The 20,347-nt window shown below is 34.2% G+C and overlaps 1 protein-coding gene and 1 non-coding gene across 2 annotated transcripts; both read right to left on the reverse strand.

Moving 5' to 3' along the window:
• Positions 1 to 3,772: 3,772 nt before the first annotated feature.
• LOC112745447 (small nucleolar RNA R71) lies at positions 3,773 to 3,880 on the reverse strand. The gene has a single exon (XR_003173375.1). It is a non-coding gene; the product is annotated as a small nucleolar RNA R71 (small nucleolar RNA).
• An 8,838-nt stretch (positions 3,881 to 12,718) lies between these two features.
• Positions 12,719 to 14,724, reverse strand: LOC112740427 (uncharacterized). The gene is made up of 2 exons (XM_025789140.3): positions 14,139 to 14,724; positions 12,719 to 13,060 (listed from the first exon to the last, which is right to left on the reverse strand). Exons 1-2 carry the CDS (start codon positions 14,511 to 14,513, stop codon positions 12,788 to 12,790), a joined length of 648 nt encoding a protein of 215 aa, XP_025644925.1. The 5' UTR covers positions 14,514 to 14,724; the 3' UTR covers positions 12,719 to 12,787.
• Between the last annotated feature and the right edge of the window lie 5,623 nt (positions 14,725 to 20,347).

Raw genomic sequence — 20,347 nt, forward strand, 5'->3', positions numbered from 1 at the left:
CAAATCTGGCGTCCAGCGCCAGAAAAGGATCCAAAACCAGAGTTGAACGCCCAAACTGGCACAAAAACTGGCGTTCAACTCCAAGAAGGACCTCTACATGTGCAACACTCAAGCTCAGCCCAAGCACACACCAAGTGGGCCCCGGAAGTGGATTTATGCATCAATTACTTACTCATGTAAACCCTAGTAGCTAGTTTATTATAAATAGGACCTTTTACTAGTCTTTTAGACCATCTTTGGATTATATTTTGATCTATTGATCACGTTTTGGGGGCTGGCCATCTCGGCCATGCCTACCCTCCATTCACTTATGTATTTTTAACGGTAGAGTTTCTGCACTCCATAGATTAAGGTGTGGAGCTCTGCTGTTCCTCAAAGATTAATGCAAAGTACTACTGTTTTCTATTCAATTCATCTTATTTCGCTTCTAAGATATTCATTCGCTCTTCAACCTGAATGTGATGAACATGACAATCATCATCATTCCCTATGAACGCGTGCCTGACAACCACTTCCGTTCTACCTTCGACTGAATGAGTATCTCTTAGATCTCCTAACCAGAATCTTCGTGGCGTAAGCTAGAATGATGGCGGCATTCAAGAGAATCCGGAAGGTCTAAACCTTGTCTGTGGTATTCCAAGTAGGATTCAATGATTGGATGACTGTGACGAGCTCCAAACTCGCGATTGCAGGGCGTTAGTGACAGACGCAAAAGGATAGTAAATCCTATTCCAGCATGATCGAGAACCGACAGATGAATAGCCGTGTCGTGACAGGGTGCGTTGATCATTTTCACTGAGAGGATAAGATGAAGCCATTGACAAGGGTGATGCCTCCAGACGATTAGCCGTGCCGTGACAGGGCATTGGATCATTTTTCCGAGAGATGACCGAAAGTAGCCGTTGACAATGGTGATGTATCACATAAAGCCAGCCATGGAAAGGAGTAAGACTGATTGGATGAAGATAGCAGGAAAGCAGAGGTTCAGAGGAATGAAAAGCATCTCCATTCGCTTATCTGAAATTCCTACCAATGATTTACACAAGTACCTCTATCCCTATTCTATTATTTATTATTCGAAAACACCATTATCAATTTATATCTGCCTAACTGAGATTTGCAAGGTGACCATAGCTTGCTTCATACCGACAATCTCCGTGGGATTCGACCCTTACTCACGTAAGGTATTACTTGGACGACCCAGTGCACTTGCTGGTTAGTTACACGGAGTTGTGAACCATGGTCTTGGCACCATGTTTTTGGTGCCATTTCCAGGGAAAGAAAGAGCAATGAATTTTACATAATTAAAGTGTAATCACGATTCCGCGTACCAAGTTTTTGGCGCCGTTGCCGGGGATTGTTCGAGTTTGGACAACTGACGGTTCATCTTGTTGCTCAGATTAGGTAATTTTCTTTTTGTTTTCTTTTCAAAAATTTTTCAAAAATCTTTCAAAATTTTCTCACCTGTTTTCGAAAAAAAAATTTACTAAAAATAATGTTTTCAAAAATAAATTATTCTATGGCTTCAAAATTTTTTAAGAATGAATTCTAGTGTTTCATGAAGCATGTTGAAGCCTATCTGGCTGTAAAGCCATACCCAAACTGCTTTGGGATTGGCTAATCACCTCAGTGGAGTCATGCCCAATCCTTCTGGATAGGGTATGTCAGGCTTGTCATGTCTGAATTACACTCATATTTTTATTAAAGCTTGGCTGGCTATTAAGCCATGCCTGACCCTTTGATTGGAGCTTTAAGACTAACATGACAAGATTCCTGGAATTCATATTAAAGATTTTGAAATCCTTATCTTTGTTTTTCAAATAATTTTCGAAAAAGAAACCAAAAAAAAATTTAGAAAATCATAAAAATCAAAAATATTTTTGTGTTTCTTGTTTGAGTCTTGAGTCATATCATAAGTTTGGTGTCACTTGCATATTCATCTTGCATTTTTTGAAAATTCATGCATTCATAGTGTTCTTCATGATCTTCAAGTTGTTCTTGGTCAGTCTTCTTGTTTGATCTTGATGTTTTCTTGTTTTGTGTCTTTTCTTGTTTTACATGTGCATCTTTCGTTTATTAGAGTCTAAACATGAAAGATTTCTAAGTTTGGTGTCTTGCATGTTTTCTTTGCATATAAAATTTTTCAAAAATATGTTCTTGATGTTCATCATGATATTCACGGTGTTCTTGGTGTTCATCTTGACATTCATAGCATTCTTGCATACATTCATTGTTTTGATCTAAAAATTTCATGCATTGCATTATTTTACTTATTTTTCTCTCTCATCATAAAAATTCAAAAAAATCAAAAAATATCTTTCCCTTTTTCTCTCATCAAATTCGAAAATTTGGATTGACTTTTTCAAAAAAATTTTAAAATCTAGTTGTTTTCATGAGTCAAATCAAATTTTCAATTTGAAAATCTTATCTTTTTCAAAATCTTTTTCAAAATCAAATCTTTTTCAAATTTCTTAGTTATTTTCGAAAATTATAAAAATATTTTTCAAAAAATCTTTTTCTTAATTTTATATCAAATTTTTGAAAATAACAATAACAATTAATGTTTTGATTCAAAAATTTCAAGTTTGTTACTTGCTTGTTAAGAAAGATTCAAACTTTAAGTTCTAGAATCATATCTTGTGATTTCTTGTGAATCAAGTCATTAATTGTGATTTTAAAAAAATCAAATATTTTTCAAAAACTAATTTCTCTCATATCTTTTCAAAAATATCTTCTTATCTTATCTTTTTCAAAAATTTGATTTCAAAATATCTTTTCTAACTTCCTAACTTCCTATCTTTTCAAAATTTGTTTCAACTAACTAACTAACTCTTTGTTTGTTTCTTATCTTTTTCAAAACCACCTAACTAACTCTCTCTCTCTCATTTTCGAAATTCCTTCCTTCTTTTTCAAAATTTCTTTTTAATTAACTATTATTTTAATTTTTAAATCTTAATTTTCGAAAAACTACTAACATTTTTCAAAAACTATTTTCAAAAATCACTAACTCTTTTTCAAAAATTATTTTCGAAAATTCCTTCTCTCTCATCTTATTCTATTTATTTATTCATCTACTAACATCTCATCTCACATCTCAACCCTCCTCACAGTTGTGTTTCTTCCATTATATTACATTCTTTGTCTCCCCCTCTTCTTCTACTCACACAGAGATCCCTATACTGTGGTATAAAGGATCTCTATTATTATTATTATTTTTCTGTGCCCTCTTCTTTGTCATATGAGCAGGAGCAAGGATAAGAACATTCTTGTGGAAGCAGATCCAGAACCTGAAAGGACTCTAAAAAGGAAACTAAGAGAAGCTAAAATACAACAATCCAGAGATAACCTTTCAGAAATTTTCAAACAGGAAGAGGAGATGGCAGCCGAAAATAATAATAATGTAAGGAAGATGCTTGGTGACTTTACTGCACCTAATTCCAATTTACATGGAAGAAGCATCTCCATTCCTGCCATTGGAGCAAACAACTTTGAGCTGAAACCTCAATTAGTTTCTCTGATGCAGCAGAACTGCAAGTTTCATGGACTTCCATCTGAAGATCCTTTTCAGTTCTTAACTAAATTCTTGCAGATATGTGATACTGTTAAGACTAATGGAGTAGATCCTGAAGTCTACAGGCTCATGCTTTTCCCTTTTGCTGTAAGAGACAGAGCTAGATTATGGTTGGATTCTCAACCCAAAGACAGCCTGAACTCTTGGGATAAGCTGGTCACGGCTTTCTTAGCCAAGTACTTTCCTCCTCAAAAGCTGAGCAAGCTTAGAGCTGATGTTCAAACCTTCAGACAGAAAGAAGGTGAATCCCTCTATGAAGCTTGGGAAAGATACAAACAGTTGACCAAAAAGTGTCCTTCTGACATGCTTTCAGAATGGACCATCTTGGATATATTCTATGATGGTCTGTCTGAGTTATCTAAGATGTCATTGGATACCTCTGCAGGTGGATCCATTCACCTAAAGAAAATGCCTGCAGAAGCTCAAGAACTCATTGACATGGTTGCTAATAACCAGTTCATGTACACTTCTGAAAGGAATCCTGTGAATAATGGGACGCCTATGAAGAAGGGAGTTCTTGAGGTTGATACTCTGAATGCCATATTGGCTCAGAACAAAATATTGACTCAGCAAGTCAATATGATTTCTCAGAGTCTGAATGGAATGCAAGCTGCATCCAACAGTACTCAAGAGGCTTCTTATGCAGAAGAAGCTTATGATCCTGAGAACCCTGCAATAGCAGAGGTAAATTATTTAGGTGAACCTTATGGAAACACCTATAACTCATCATGGAGAAATCATCCAAATTTCTCATGGAAGGATCAAAAGCCTCAACAAGGCTTTAATAATGGTGGAAGAAACAGGTTTAGCAATAGCAAGCCTTTTCCATCATCCACTCAGCAACAGACAGAGAACTCTGAACAAAATACTTCTAATTTAGCAAACTTAGTCTCTGATCTGTCTAAGACCACTGTAAGTTTCATGAATGAAACAAGATCTTCCATTAGAAATCTGGAAGCACAAGTGGGCCAGCTGAGTAAAAGGATCACTGAAATCCCTCTTAGTACTCTCCCAAGCAATACAGAAGAGAATCCAAAAGGAGAATGCAAGGCCATTGACATAAGCACCATGGCCGAACCTGTAAGGAGAGGAGAGGACGTGAATCCCAAGGAGGAAGACCTCCTGGGACGTCCAGTGATCAATAAGGAGCTTCCCTCTGAGGAACCAAAGGACTCTGAGGCTCATCTAGAGACCATAGAGATTTCATTGAACCTCCTTATGCCCTTCATGAGCTCTGATGAGTATTCCTCTTCTGAAGAGAATGAGGATGTTACTGAAGAGCAAACTGCCAAGTTTCTTGGTGCAATCATGAAGCTGAATGCCAAATTATTTGGCATTGATACTTGGGAAGTTGAACCTCCCTTGTTCATCAATGAACTAAGTGATCTGGATCAACTGACATTGCCTCAGAAGAGACAGGATCCTGAAAAGTTCATAATACCCTGTACCATAGGCACCATGATCTTTAAGGCTCTGTGTGACCTTGGTTCAGGAATAAATCTCATGCCCCTCTCTGTAATAGAGAAACTGGAAATCTATGGGGTGCAAGCTGCTAAAATCTCATTAGAGATGGCAGACAGTTCAAGAAAACAGGCTTATGGACAAGTAGAGGACGTGTTAGTAAAGGTTGAAGGCCTTTACATCCCTGCTGATTTCATAGTCCTGGATACTGGAAAGGAAGAGGATGAATCCATCATCCTCGGAAGACCTTTCCTGGCCACAGCAAGAGCTGTGATTGATGTTGACAGAGGTGAAATAGTCCTTCAATGGAATGAGGACTCCCTTGTGTTTAAAACTCAAGGATCTCCCTCTGCAAACTCCCATATCCAAACTCTAAGTTTGGTGTTGGAGAATTTCAACAATGCTCTGCACATCTGTGAGGCTCCATGAGAGCCCACTGTCAAGCTATTGACATTAAAGAAGCGCTTGTTGGGAGGCAACCCAATTTTTATTTATCTAACTATATTTTTCTTAGTTATATGTCTTTATAAGTTCATGATCATGTGGAGTCACAAAATAAATATAAAAATTGAAAACGGAATCAAAAACAGCAGAAGAAAAATCACACCCTGGAGGAGCATCTGTCTGGCGTTCAGCGCCAGAACAGAGCATGGTTCTGGCGCTGAACACCCAAAATGGGCAGCTTCTGGGCGCTGAACGCCAGAACAGACATGGTTCTGGCGTTCAACGCCAGAAATGGCACACAAATGGGTGTTGAACGCCCAAAATGGGCACCAACCTGGCGCTGAACGCCCAGAGTTGTGTGCAAGGGCATTTTACATGCCTAAATTGGTGCAGGGATGTAAATCCTTGACACCTCAGGATCTGTGGACCCCACAGGATCCACTCAGGATCTGTGGACCCCACAGGATCCCCACCTACCTCCACTCACCTCTTCTCACCACTCTCTTTCACATAACCCTATAAACACTCTTCCCCAAAAACCCTTCACCAATCACCTCAAACTCTCTTCCCCATCACCTCTTCACCACTCACATCCATCCACTCTTCTCCATAAACCTACCTCATAAACTCCACCTACCTTCAAAAAATTCAAAACCAATTTCCCACCCAAACCCACCCATATGGCCGAAACCTTTCCCCCCCTCCCTTCCCTATATCAAGCCCTCCATTCTTCATCAAATTCACACAACACACCCCTCTACACCCTTCTTGGCCGAAACACTTCCCACTCTCCCTCTCCTCTATTTCTTCATCTTCTTCATCTATTCTTTCTTTTATTGCTCGAGGGCGAGCAAAATTCTAAGTTTGGTGTGGTAAAAGCATAAGCTTTTTTGTTTTTCCATTACCATTGATGGCACCTAAGACCGGAGAATCCTCTAGAAAGGGGAAAGGGAAGACAAAAGCTTCCATATCCGAGTCATAGGAGATGGAAAGGTTCATCTCCAAAGCCCATCAAGACCACTTCTATGATGTTGTGGCCAAGAAGAAGGTGATCCCTGAGGTCCCTTTCAAACTCAAAAGAAATGAGTATCCGGAGATCCGACATGAAATTCAAAAGAAGAGGTTGGAAAGTTCTAACAAATCCCATCCAACAAGTCGGCATCCTAATGGTTCAAGAGTTCTATGCCAATGCATGGATCACCAAGAACCATGATCAAAGTAAGAACCCGGATCCAAAGAACTATGTTACAATGGTTCGGGGGAAATACTTAGATTTTAGTCCGGAGAATGTGAGGTTGGCGTTTAACTTGCCCATGATGCAAGGAGATGAACGCCCCTACACTAGAAGGGTCAACTTTAATCAAAGGTTGGACCAAGTCCTTATGGACATATGTGTAGAAGGAGCTCAATGGAAGATTGACTCCAAAGGCAAGCCGGTTCAACTAAGAAGATTGGACCTCAAGCCTATAGCTAGAGGATGGTTGGAGTTCATTCAATGCTCAATCATTTCCACTAGCAACCAGTCTGAAGTTACTATAGACCGGGCCATCATGATCCATAGCATCATGATTGGAGAAGAGGTTGAAGTTCATGAGATTATACCTCAAGAACTCTACAAGGTGGCTGACAAGTCCTCCACTATGGCAAGGTTAGCCTTTCCTCACCTCATTTGCCATCTATGCAATTCGGCTGGGATTGACATAGAGGGAGATATCCTCATTAAAGAGGACAAGTCCATCACTAAGAAAAAGATGGAGCAAGCAAGAGAGCCCACTCATGGAGCTCAAGAGGCGTATGAAGCTCATTACCATGAGATCCCGGAGATGCCTCAAATGCACTTTCCTCCACAAAACTATTGGGAGCAAATCAACACCTCCCTAGGAGAATTGAGTTCCAATATGGGACAACTAAGGGTGGAACATCAAGAGCACTCCATCATGCTTCATGAAATAAGAGAAGATCAAAAAGCAATGAGGGAGGAGCAACAAAGACAAGGAAGAGACATAGAAGAGCTCAAGGACATCATTGGTTCCTCAAGAAGGAAACGCCACCATCACTAAGGTGGATTCATTCCTTGTTCTTATTTCTTCTGTTTTTCGTTTTCTATGTTATGTGCTTATCTGTGTTTGTGTCTTCATTACATGATCATTAGTAGTTAGTAACTTTGTCTTAAAGTTATGAATGTCCTATGAATCCATCACCTCTCTTAAATGAAAAATGTTTTAATTCAAAAGAATAAGAAGTACATGAGTTTCGAATTTATCCTTGAACTTAGTTTAATTATATTGATGTGGTGACAAGGCTTCTTGTTTTCTGAATGTATGCTTGAATAGTGCATATGTCTTTTGAAGTTGTTGTTTAAGAATGTTAAATATGTTGGCTCTTGAAAGAATGATGACTAGGAGACATGTTATTTGATAATCTGAAAAATCATAAAAATGATTCTTGAAGCAAGAAAAAGCAGCAAAGAACAAAGCTTGCAGAAAAAAGAAAAAAAAAAGAAAAAAAAGTAGGCGAAAAAAAAAATAGAAAGAAAAAGAAAAAGCAAGCAGAAAAAGCCAAAAGCTCTTAAAACCAAGAGGCAAGAGCAAAAAGCCAATAACCCTTAAAACCAAAAGGCAAGGGAAATAAAAAGGATCCCAAGGCTTTGAGCATCAGTGGATAGGAGGGCCTAAAGGAATAAAATCCTGGCCTAAGCGGCTAAACCAAGCTGTCCCTAACCATGTGCTTGTGGCGTGAAGGTGTCAAGTGAAAGCTTGAGACTGAGCGGTTAAAGTCAAGGTCCAAAGCAAAAAAAGAGTGTGCTTAAGAACCCTGGACACCTCTAATTGGGGACTGTAGCAAAGCTGAGTCACAATCTGAAAAGGTTCACCCAATTATGTGTCTGTGGCATTTATGTATCCGGTGGTAATACTGGAAAACAAAGTGCTTAGGGCCACGGCCAAGACTCATAAAGAAGCTGTGTTCAAGAATCATCATACTGAACTAGGAGAATCAATAACACCATCTGAACTCTGAGTTCCTATAGACGCCAATCATTCTGAACCTCAATGGATAAAGTGAGATGCCAAAACTATTCAAGAGGCAAAAAGCTATAAGTCCCGCTCATTTGATTGAAGCTATGTTTCATTGATAGTTTGGAATTTATAGTATATTCTCTTCTTTTTATCCTATTTGATTTTCAGTTGCTTGGGGACAAGCAACAATTTAAGTTTGGTGTTGTGATGAGCGGATAATTTATACGCTTTTTGACATTGTTTTTAGTATGTTTTTAGTAGGATCTAGTTACTTTTTAGGGATGTTTCCATTAGTTTTTATGTTAAATTCACATTTCTGGACTTTACTATGAGTTTGTGTGTTTTTCTGTGATTTCAGGTATTTTCTGGCTGAAAAAATCAGATTCAGAGGTTGAAGAAGGACTGCTGATGCTGTTGGATTCTGACCTCCCTGCACTCAAAGTGGATTTTCTGGAGCTACAGAACCCGAAATGGCGCGCTTCCAATTGCGTTGGACAGTAGACATCCAGGGCTTTCCAGCAATGTATAATAGTCCATACTTTGGCCAAGTTTAGATGACGCAAACTGGCATTCAACGCCAGCTCTCTGCCCAAATCTAGCGTCCAGCGCCAGAAAAGGATCCAAAACCTGAGTTGAACGCCCAAACTGGCACAAAAACTGGCGTTCAACTCCAAGAAGGACCTCTACACGTACAACACTCAAGCTCAGCCCAAGCACACACCAAGTGGGCCCCGGAAGTGGATTTATGCATCAATTACTTACTCATGTAAACCCTAGTAGCTAGTTTATTATAAATAGGACCTTTTACTAGTCTTTTAGACCATCTTTGGATTATATTTTGATCTATTGATCACGTTTTGGGGGCTGGCCATCTCGGCCATGCCTACCCTCCATTCACTTATGTATTTTTAACGGTAGAGTTTCTGCACTCCATAGATTAATGCAAAGTACTACTGTTTTCTATTCAATTCATCTTATTTCGCTTCTAAGATATTCATTCGCTCTTCAACCTGAATGTGATGAACGTGACAATCATCATCATTCCCTATGAACGCGTGCCTGACAACCACTTCCGTTCTACCTTCGACTGAATGAGTATCTCTTAGATCTCCTAACCAGAATCTTCGTGGCGTAAGCTAGAATGATGGCGGTATTCAAGAGAATCCGGAAGATCTAAACCTTGTCTGTGGTATTTCAAGTAGGATTCAATGATTGGATGACTGTGACGAGCTCCAAACTCGTGATTGCAGGGCTTTAGTGACATACGCAAAAGGATAGTAAATCCTATTCCAGCATGATCGAGAACCGACAGATGAATAGCCGTGCCGTGACAGGGTGCGTTGATCATTTTCACTGAGAGGATAAGATGAAGCCATTGACAAGGGTGATGCCTCCAAACGATTAGCCGTGCCGTGACAGGGCATTGGATCATTTTCCCGAGAGATGACCAAAAGTAGCCGTTGACAATGGTGATGTATCACATAAAGCCAGCCATGGAAAGGAGTAAGACTAATTGGATGAAGATAGCAGGAAAGCAGAGGTTCAGAGGAACGAAAAGCATCTCCATTCACTTATCTGAAATTCCTACCAATGATTTACATAAGTACCTCTATCCCTATTCTATTATTTATTATTCGAAAACACATATCTGCCTAACTGAGATTTGCAAGGTGACCAAAGCTTGCTTCATACTGACAATCTCCGTGGGATTCGACCCTTACTCACATAAGGTATTACTTGGACGACCCAGTGCACTTGCTGGTTAGTTACACGGAGTTGTGAACCATGGTCTTGGCACCATGTTTTTGGCGCCATTTCCAGGGAAAGAAAGAGCAATGAATTTTACATAATTAAAGTGTAATCACGATTCCGCGTACCAACGACCCGGTACACTTGCCGGTTAGTTTGTGGGTTATAAATTTCGCACTAACGATCTTATCTACACAGGAAACAATGAGATTATGATCAAAGAATTCAAAGAAGAAATGAAGCCCACATTGATGACTAACTTAGGATAGATGTATTATTATTTTGGTATTGAGGTAAACCAAAACGAAGACAGATTTTTCATCTCACAAAAGAAATACACTCAAAATTTGCTAGAAATGTTCAAAATAAATAATTGTAAAATAGTATCTACTCCTCTAGTCCATAATGAGAAATTACAAAAAGAAGATAGATCTGGAGAGGGAGATGCTTCGCAATACAGAAGTCTCATTGGAAGTCTCCTTTATCTAACTACCACAAGACCCAATATCATGTATGCAATATGTCTACTATCAAGATTCATACAAAAGTCAAATGAGAAGCACTATGGGATTGCAAGAAGAATCTTAAGATACCTACAAAGCACAAACGATTATGGCATTCACTAGAAATCAGCTGAAGATCTAAAACTACTTGAATATATCGATAGTGATTGGGCAGGATCAATTGATGATATGAAAAGAACTTCTGGATATGCATTTATACTAGGATTTGGGATATTCTTTTGGACATCAAAGAAATAAAAAATTGTTGCTCAATCATCTGCTGAAGCTGAGTATGTTGCAGTCGCAAATGTTACTAGTCAAGCAATATGGCTAAGGAAAATATTCGAAGACATAGGAGAGCAACAAGAAGAACTAACAACTATGTTGTGCGATAGCAAGTCAGCAATAGCAATGGCAAACAATCCAATCCATCATAGTAGAACCAAGTATATAGCTATCAAGTATCATTTTATACAAGAAGCTATATTGGAGAAAAAGATAAAGATCAAGTATTGCAACACAGATGAGCAACTAACAGACATTTTCACTAATGCACTACCAAGATCAAAGTTTGAACTATTTCGAGAGATGCTTGGAGTTACACAAATTGCATCAAGGAGGAGTATTAATGATGCTACATATTTGTAGAACTTTCTAAAATTTTTATGATCTTGTTTCATAAAAATAAATATCTAAATATTATGATAGAGAAGTCTAAAAATTAAGTAATAAATCAAGTACTAGAAATATTTAAGATTAGTATCTAGAAATATCTAAGTTAATATCTAATTAAAAATATCTAAGATATAAAATTATTTAAAATCAACTTATGGAGCCTATAAATAGGCCATAATAGAGTTCATTGTACCTAACTAACAAAGATATTAAATTTCACTAACTTTTATACTCTATCCTTAACCCATCAATAATATAACTTATCAAAATTTTCAAACTATTTATCCAAACTACTTATTTATCAAAACTATCCTTGTTATAATATTTAAGTTCATAATACACTAAACTAACATTAAACTATTTCATAAACTAATATTTTTAAATTAGCTTCTATGATTAGAGTAAAAAATCTTATTTTAAACTAAATTATCCATATTTATTATCCTAAACTAATCTACTCAAAATATAAATTTTCAAAAATTTATTTGTCACTTTTCTCTCATCAAAATAGCAGCGACAACTATCCCCCAATTTAAAAGGCCATAAGTTTAGCAACAAAAGGCTGAGTTACCACATGTTTCAATTAAAGTCCTTTTTTATTATTTGCATCCTGTATGGTGAGAGAACTCCAGATTGATGAACAAAGGACAAGGAATACACACTAAATAGACTTAAAAGGCCATACAACAGGATGGGGCCATGTTAGTGTATGAATCCAAATTTACCGGTTTGACAATATATAGAATCTCTAATATCAATTGACCCTTTTAGCCAGAACATATAATATTCCCTGATCTATGATAACTAAACTAATGAAAGTGTAGAAAATAACTAGCAGTAGCAGGAGAAAAGAGAAAACGATCAAAACATAGAGAAATAAATGACATGACATGTCCATTGTAGTGTTCTAGGATAAAATAATATCCAAAAATATTATTTGCATACAAAAATTAATCACTAAAATTAGTTATTATATATTTACTATATATTTGTACATTGTGTATAAATAAATATATAGTTTAACTCATTTATAATATGTATTTTATATTGTAATATGTATTCTATTTTTATAGTTAATTTTAATGTACACCTAACATAATTAAATAATACCAATATTATATCATTCATAGTGAGGTGTGTCAAATACCCTAGGATTTGCACGATATACAAAAGTACTAATTAAGTTAATTATTTTCATGCTTCTAGTTTTTCGTGGTGCAACCAAATGTCCTACGTACAAGACTATTTATTCTTTGTAGTAAGATTAGATCGGATTCTAAAGTTCAGATTCCCTTAAAGACAATAACATTCTGCAAACCACATGTCTCCTAAGAAGAACACACTTTAGCATTTTGCATCAAATTTCACTACCACCCATCAAGAGTCTTGGTGCAATCTTCTTTGATTCTGGTAGTGGATGTGACTGGAAACAGATCAAGAGTCTTGAGAGGTTGATTAGTAGTAGTGCAACATGATGATTCATGATAATGGTTAACATCGCCGCCAAGTGTCCAACCATAGTTATTATTGAAGAATCTCATCTCTTTATTCTTCTCCAACAAACTTTCTGAGTTATGATGCACACTACACTTGCAATTCATCGCCCCTTCTTGCGATGCGTATGCAGCTACTCCTCCTCCCTGATCATTTATAATGAAAATGAAGAAAACTACTATTAAAGTAACACGCATATGCATAATTCAGAGGAATATTATATGCACTTCTTTTGTGTTTCTATTTTATACATTTTTCAGTTTTAGTATTAAATGTGATGGAGATGTTAGAAAAGACAAAAAACATAAAAAATCTATTATTAGATTATTATATTTGTGTATAAATATACGTTGTTTAATTTATTTTTAATTTATATTTTATTTTATTAATATATATTAATCTTTTATGTACAGATATTTTGATGGATAAAAAAATTACAAAAAAAATGTGTATAAAATATAATACAATCATCAGTTTTGCATAATATATAATTTAGGTGTTTATTCCTGATGACTACTTCATATTGTTCAAACCAGAAACATGCCTTTGTTTTGGAATATATAGAGTTCTTGCTTCTTCATTCCTCTTACCTTCCCTTAATAATTATTGTGCCATTGATACCAAGTGGTATTATATATATTGTACCTTTTTTGTTAACTAAACTCATTATTATAAACTAAGCCATCATCATTTCTAATCCGTAGCCTAACGAATATACTATAAATTAACGATAAAGAATATAACAAAAAAATTAATTTTTGATTAGTTAAAATTAATTACTTTTTTTTTATTCTTTTTAGAGATTCAAAATTTAGGTTTATCATTTAAGATTTACGGTTAAAAATTTATGATTAAAGATCCAGAATTTAAAATAAATAAAATAATTTTTTAAATAACATTAGTAATGTTGAGAGACAAAAATTAACATTTTAACATTCTTACTCATTATCGAATTCCATGCAAAGAATTAGCTGGAAAGAGAAAACTAACTAGCTAATGTAATAATCACTATAAGAAAAATGAACATTTTTTAATAATATTATTATAAAAAATATTAAAAGACCGACATTTTTATTAATATTAGTGAATATTTTAGATGAACATTTTATTTTCTTTTAATGATGGTGAGAAATAATAACCCTATTATAATTGAAAATAACACAAAACCAAGGCTTTTTAAATACATGGTGCGTGTGAAACTAAGTGACTACAATTAATTATTACCTGAAAAGACAAACCAGAAGTGGCATAGAAGGGAACTTGTTTGGTAACAGGAGAACAAGAAGGATAACCAAAACCAGCAAGAAAACGGTTACTGAAATCTTGGTTGAAGTGATGGACATTATGGAGCTGAAGTTGCTGCTGTAGCTGGAGCTGTTTGTTAAGCTTTCTCCTAAGCTTCTGTCTATCCCTAGCCTTATGATTTTGGAACCAGTAGAACACATTCTTGCCTTCAATCCTTCCATAGAAGGAAAGATGAGTGGTTATTTGTTGAATCTGAGAAGCACTTGGAGTTCTAATCCCACTCCTATACAGTTCCTCCAAGATCATGAGTTGTTCAGTTGTAGGGCTCCATCTTGATGAACCTGTTGGGGACATTATTGTTATTTTTTTTCTATTATTGTTGTTCAGTTTCTTGATGACGATGAGGAGGAACAAGTTACAAGTATGTGTGAATGTGAATTTGAAAGGGATGTATAAATAGAGGGACAGAGAGAAAAGATACAGTGAAGTTTAGAGGAAGAGACAAAATGGAAAGAGATTGAAAGCAGAAAAAGGGAGTGGTGAATTGGATAGGTGAAAAAGGACTATAGCCTCATGCTGATGTTCCTTTTAGAGGAGCATTCAAGTGAGGTTTCAGTGAGAGAGAGAAAAGGAGAGAGAGAATCTGATATGAGATGAATGAATGAATGAATGAACAATGCATGATGTATGAGTCATCATGACCTTATTATTATTATTGTTAACTTTTCTTAACAGAATGAATCAGATTCTCCCAAAGTAAGTCTAATTCAGAACCACATATTCCTGATAATGAATCAAAACGGCCCCTTCCTTTTCCCCTAATAACACTTGTAACTGTTTCTGGCAGCAGCTATTACTGTTACAAAAATATATATCACGGAAAAGAGCTTTAACTATAAATTATCTGTTTAATGATATTTAGTTACGTCACATATACTGATTAGAGTGAAATGAGTACAATATTATTTTAAGGGAAAGTATGAGGAGTCAATGGAATATTTATACAATATATACAATAGAGATTTAGGGAGTATTAGAGATATAATCATTAGTGTTACCCTTTTCCATCAATTGAATCTTTTGGGATGAGTGGTATCATAACATAGTATTAGAGTGTTAGATCTAAAAGGTCAAGAGTTCGATCCTTGGTGAACCCCAAAATCAATTTAATTTTTTGGGAAAATGTTTATTATCCCTAGTACTCGGATGGTTATTCTAGATAGTAGGAGGATGTTCATTTTGTAACTCAATAACCCATTGTACACATTGTATAAATAATCCATTGTCTCCCTAGCGAGATTCTTATTTTAAATAGAGTTGGTATTTGGTAGTATATGAATAGTATAGTATCATAAATTGCTATTTGGATATTATCTATTTGCTTGAATTTATAAACATATACAAATTTTTGTTGTTGTCTTCCATATCATGATATATTATAAGGTCAATAAGTTAATTCGATATTTTATTGTCAACTTTTTAACCTAAAAAGTAGGATTTTTTTTTTTTTTTATAAAGTTGATTGATTAGGATAAGATTTTATCTTTTAACATCCCTACATGCATCTTCTGATGCATGCGGTTCATAAAAGATGGTAAAAATAAATTAATGTATAAATTTCAATCCTTTTTTTATTATTTTATGATTTTTTTTAGAATGGACATTTTAAAATTTTTAACAAAGAAAAAGGTATTTTTCTTATAATTTTTTTTTTAAATAAAGAAGACTTTTGAGCTCTTCTTTTATCCATATATATAGAATGTATTTAATTTTTTGAACTAGTTTTTCATTGATGTATTGTTTTCATCGAGATCAACCACTAAATGTATTTATATGTGTGTAGTTTAATTTATTTTCAATGTATATTTATATTTTAACATATATTTTATACTAATAGTTGATTTTGGTGTACACATAATAATTGTGGAGATTTTATCTATTCAGCTGTTGACCTATAATTACTTATTATAAGAGTAGAAATTATTTTTATTTATAAAAATTTAAAATATTTATAAATTTATCCATAAATGAATAAACTAGTTTGTATTTATAGAAAATAAATAAATTATTATTTTTATTTATAAAAATTTAGTGCACAAAAAAAATTAATTTTTATATATTTAATTTTTGGGAGTATAAAATTAATTTATTCTTTCATAAATAAATTTATCGGCGTTTTAAATTTATAGTGTAGAAATGATAATTTATTTTTTTATTTAATGTTTTTCTACTAAATTTTGTAAAATTTAAATATAAATATAACTATAATATCTAATAACTTATATTTATCAAAATTTTTACATTTTATATTACTTTGCTATGTAATTTATGAAAAAATGTCAAATAATTTAAATTAATATGAAATTTTATAATTTTATAGAGTAAAGTATTATTTTAGTCTCTATTATTTGGATTAAGTCTTAATTTTGTTGCTAATGTTTGAAACGTTTTATTTTTTATCCAAATGTCTTATTTTGTCTTATTTTAATCTTTTGATCAAAGTTAATATTTTTTTTCTTCAAAATATTCCTTTTTCTTTCGTTCTCATGTTCTTCTCGATAAGAATAATAATCTTAATTGTTGTTGTCATAATTGTAGTTACAGTTACTTGAGAGTGAAATTGGCATAAAAATTAAAAAAATAAGAAAATAATGTAATAGAGAAAAATATTTTTTTAATAAATAGTTTTAGTTTTTACTAAAAGATAAATATGACAAAATAAAACGTTTCAGATTTAAAAACGAAATTATCACTTGACTAACGATATTTTTTCTTATGAAAAATACTAGGGGGTCAGTAACATTTGGGATTTATAGTCATCAAATAACTATTAATGAAGCTTTTAATAGTGTGAGATTAATGTGAGATTTCATCCAATGGTTCATTCTTTTTTTATGGTTACATGCTGACCAGAATTTGATAAAATTACTGAACCCTAAACTTTTCCTTTCCCTATTTTATAATACATTCTATAATGTATAAGTTTCGAATCTAATAATACATTTTGTAAGAGAAAAAAACAATTGTTCATAAAATATAGCATTTACTTAAATTAAAGCTTACAGCTATATCATATATAATTCTATCCGTAGAAGAAGGCATTGCATAAAGCAACAAACTTAAATGTAACAGAGAAAAAGAAGAGTGTGAAAAAAGAAAGGGAAGTGAATCAGGCAGATGAGATGCATTGAATTAAAGGGAGATAGATCATAGATGAGAGTTTAGAAATGGAATTGGCAAATTGATAAGTCCCATTATTGGAAGCACAATTCTGAAATATGAATGCAGGCTTATGGACAATGGTAGGAAAGGAAAGGGAGTGAGACTTGGCAAAATGGCAAGTCATTCACAGTGACAGAGACAGAGACAGAGACAGAGTGTGTGTGGGGCCTCTCTGATTATGTAATGTGCATTGTGCATGTCTTCCCTCTCTTAGCCCCTTCTTCTTCGTCCTTGTCCTCATTCAGTGAGTGCTGACAGCTTGAAAAGTGAAAACGCAATGCAATGCAAGCCTCTCCAACTGTTAAGACTTAAGAGAAGAGAAGAGAAGAGAGGAGAGGAGTCTTCATAAATGCAATGTAGCAGGGTTTGTCCCAATGCAATGCCTTGTCTGTTTTTTATGGTTTAACTTAATTAGTAAGGGGGACTTGTCACCTCTGCCAACATTCCTCACTATCTCCACCGTTCATTTTGTGACTAACCTACGTCATCATGCTTATTATTTATGTTTTTATATATTCTTCCCATAAAAAACTTATGAAAAATACCAGCAGACCAACCCTTGTTATTAATATTAGTCAAAATTTAGAGTCAATATTTTAATTTTATAGTATTAGAATTTATAATTTAAAATTTAAAATATATAATATTGCTTAAATGTTGGATAAAAATAATAAATTTTAATGATAGTATATATTGCTCAAACTTATAACTTTTATAATGACCTATTCTCTAAAATAACTATGTGTTGGATCCATATGTTTTTAATTGATATCATATCTCACATAATTATATTAGAGTGTATTTGATTAATATTCATAGGGCAATTTTCTTAAATAAGTTGTTTGATTCTAATATTATCTAATTGTCCTAATTGTAAAATATTTAATTATATTTCGGTTTGATTTAATTATATATAATTTGCGGGATTCTAGAACGAATTACACATATAAACATAATTCGTGGCAGCCTAAAACATATTAAAGGATATAGAAAGTCAATAAGTCAACATAATTCGTTGGAAGCTGCAGTTAATTAAAAGAATATTATGCCTGAAGGTAATTTATTCGAGACTGCAATGAATTACTTGAGTATAGAAAAGCATAATTTGTTGCTCTCTATAACGAATTATAAGCATAGACTAAATAACTATTTCGGATTGAAAAATTATAACATAATTGAATTATTACTTAAATAACTATTTTTTTTAACTCCATTAAAAAATTGTGAATATTTCAATGACAATTTTTTAATTATTTTTATGTAAAAATTTTTGTTTTTGATCTTTGGATGATAAATTGTAGGGTTAGATTTTAATGTTATAAAAGTGTTGTTTTTATTTAAAATTTGGCCAAATAAATAAATCAAACTTTTATACAAAATATTTTCATAAAAAGATGTTTTTGATATCTTTATTTGAGTAGCTTCCTTAAAAAGTTATTCAACGTTCGAAAACTACCTTTATCATCCTCTTCAACTCTGAAACCTTTATCATTAACAACACTCAAACTACAGAAGCAAAATGCTCCAATCCCACTCTACCATTTTGCGCTCAATAGAAATGGTGCTCCATATCCAAACTCAATATTAGATTAACACAGAAATGGAATCGAGCACCTATCAAAATTCAGATCTAAGGTATATAAAAGAGCCAAAGCTTGATATGCATTCTAAATCATTGAACTAAGCATGCCTCGAAAATCTAGATCTAGATCAAGTAAGTGATGTTCGTGATCTGAATTCCTAAAGAACGTAGCTAGCTAGAAAATAGAAAAAAGAGAATGCATCTTCTTGAGAGAAGCAAACTAAAAGAGAGTGAGACCAAGTAAGACGATGAAGAAGAAAGGGCCCTAGACAGCCCAATTGTAGAGGGCCTTGCTGGGATCCTCACGGTAGGGGTTGGGGAAGACGGTGAGCTTGAGGTTGCTAATGATTCTGGAGAGATCGCGCTTGACAGTATCCCATACAGTCTCGGTGAGAGCGTTGGGGGCAGGGCCGAAGCCAGAGGCGGTGATTTTGGGGCGGGAAGAGAGGAGGGAGAGCATCGACGGAGGAAGAAGGAGGAGGAATGGGACGGGGAAGGAGTGTGGTTAGGGCTTGGGAGGGACGGGCTTAGGGAGAGGAAGGGGGAAGGAGAAATTGCAGATACAAAAAATGAGGGTGATGCAAAATTTTTTAAAACCACAACTTGGCAAGTGTACCGAATTGTATCGAGTAATATCACGGTGAATGAGCTATCGTTTCCACGAAGATTAAAGGACTAAACAACAATGATTAATTGATTATTCTAATTAGACAAATTAAGAAACAGAGGAATGAATGAAGAATTAAAGCAAATGTCTAAATAGAGGCAAATAACTAGCAAACAGTGAAGGAAAACAATGATGATGGGAATGTTAAGGTTTCAAAGATGTTAATTGTCTAGAAAAATAATTCATGTGTTCATTTATTTGAGGCATGTAGGGATCAATCGTAAAAAATCATAAATAATCAAATTCCAATTCCTTGATAATTCAATTTCTCTTTAACTCATATAATCGCTAATTCTTTAGTCAATTATTTAAGAAAAGAGGTAAAGTACAAATCTGATTTAGTTTCAAATAAGATTCAAGAATAGTCGTTAGGTTGAATTATATGTCGCTTATTCAAGTTAGTCTTAAACAATTGAAATTTACAAGAAAGAATGATTTTCAAAAGTTTTCTAATCCAAATTTTATGTTATTTATTCAAACTAGAGCAATTAAAAATCATAAAGTGTCACACACTCTTTGAAACACTATTCCTAGTTAAATAAAAAATTCGTGAGAAAGAGTTTTCAAGCTAATTCCAATACCACTTTTTCCAAAACAATATTTAGAATTCAAAATGGAGTTAGAATATTTTCCAACAATTCTAAATCTTTAAGAATGAAGAACAAAAACTCAATCGTGAAATAGATTAAAACATACACCTCAAATAAAGCAAAATAC

This window comes from Arachis hypogaea, chromosome 14, assembly GCF_003086295.3.
Source record: "Arachis hypogaea cultivar Tifrunner chromosome 14, arahy.Tifrunner.gnm2.J5K5, whole genome shotgun sequence".
Classification (NCBI taxonomy): Eukaryota; Viridiplantae; Streptophyta; class Magnoliopsida; order Fabales; family Fabaceae; genus Arachis; species Arachis hypogaea.

Excerpts from the sequence above, each read along its gene's own strand:
- LOC112740427 (XM_025789140.3), bottom strand. The coding sequence starts at position 14,513 with ATGTCCCCAACAGGTTCATCAAGATGGAGCCCTACAACTGAACAACTC. Across the intron at positions 13,061-14,138 it reads CTTCTGGTTTGTCTTTTCAG|GGAGGAGGAGTAGCTGCATA; the intron begins GTAATAATTAAT and ends ATAAATGATCAG.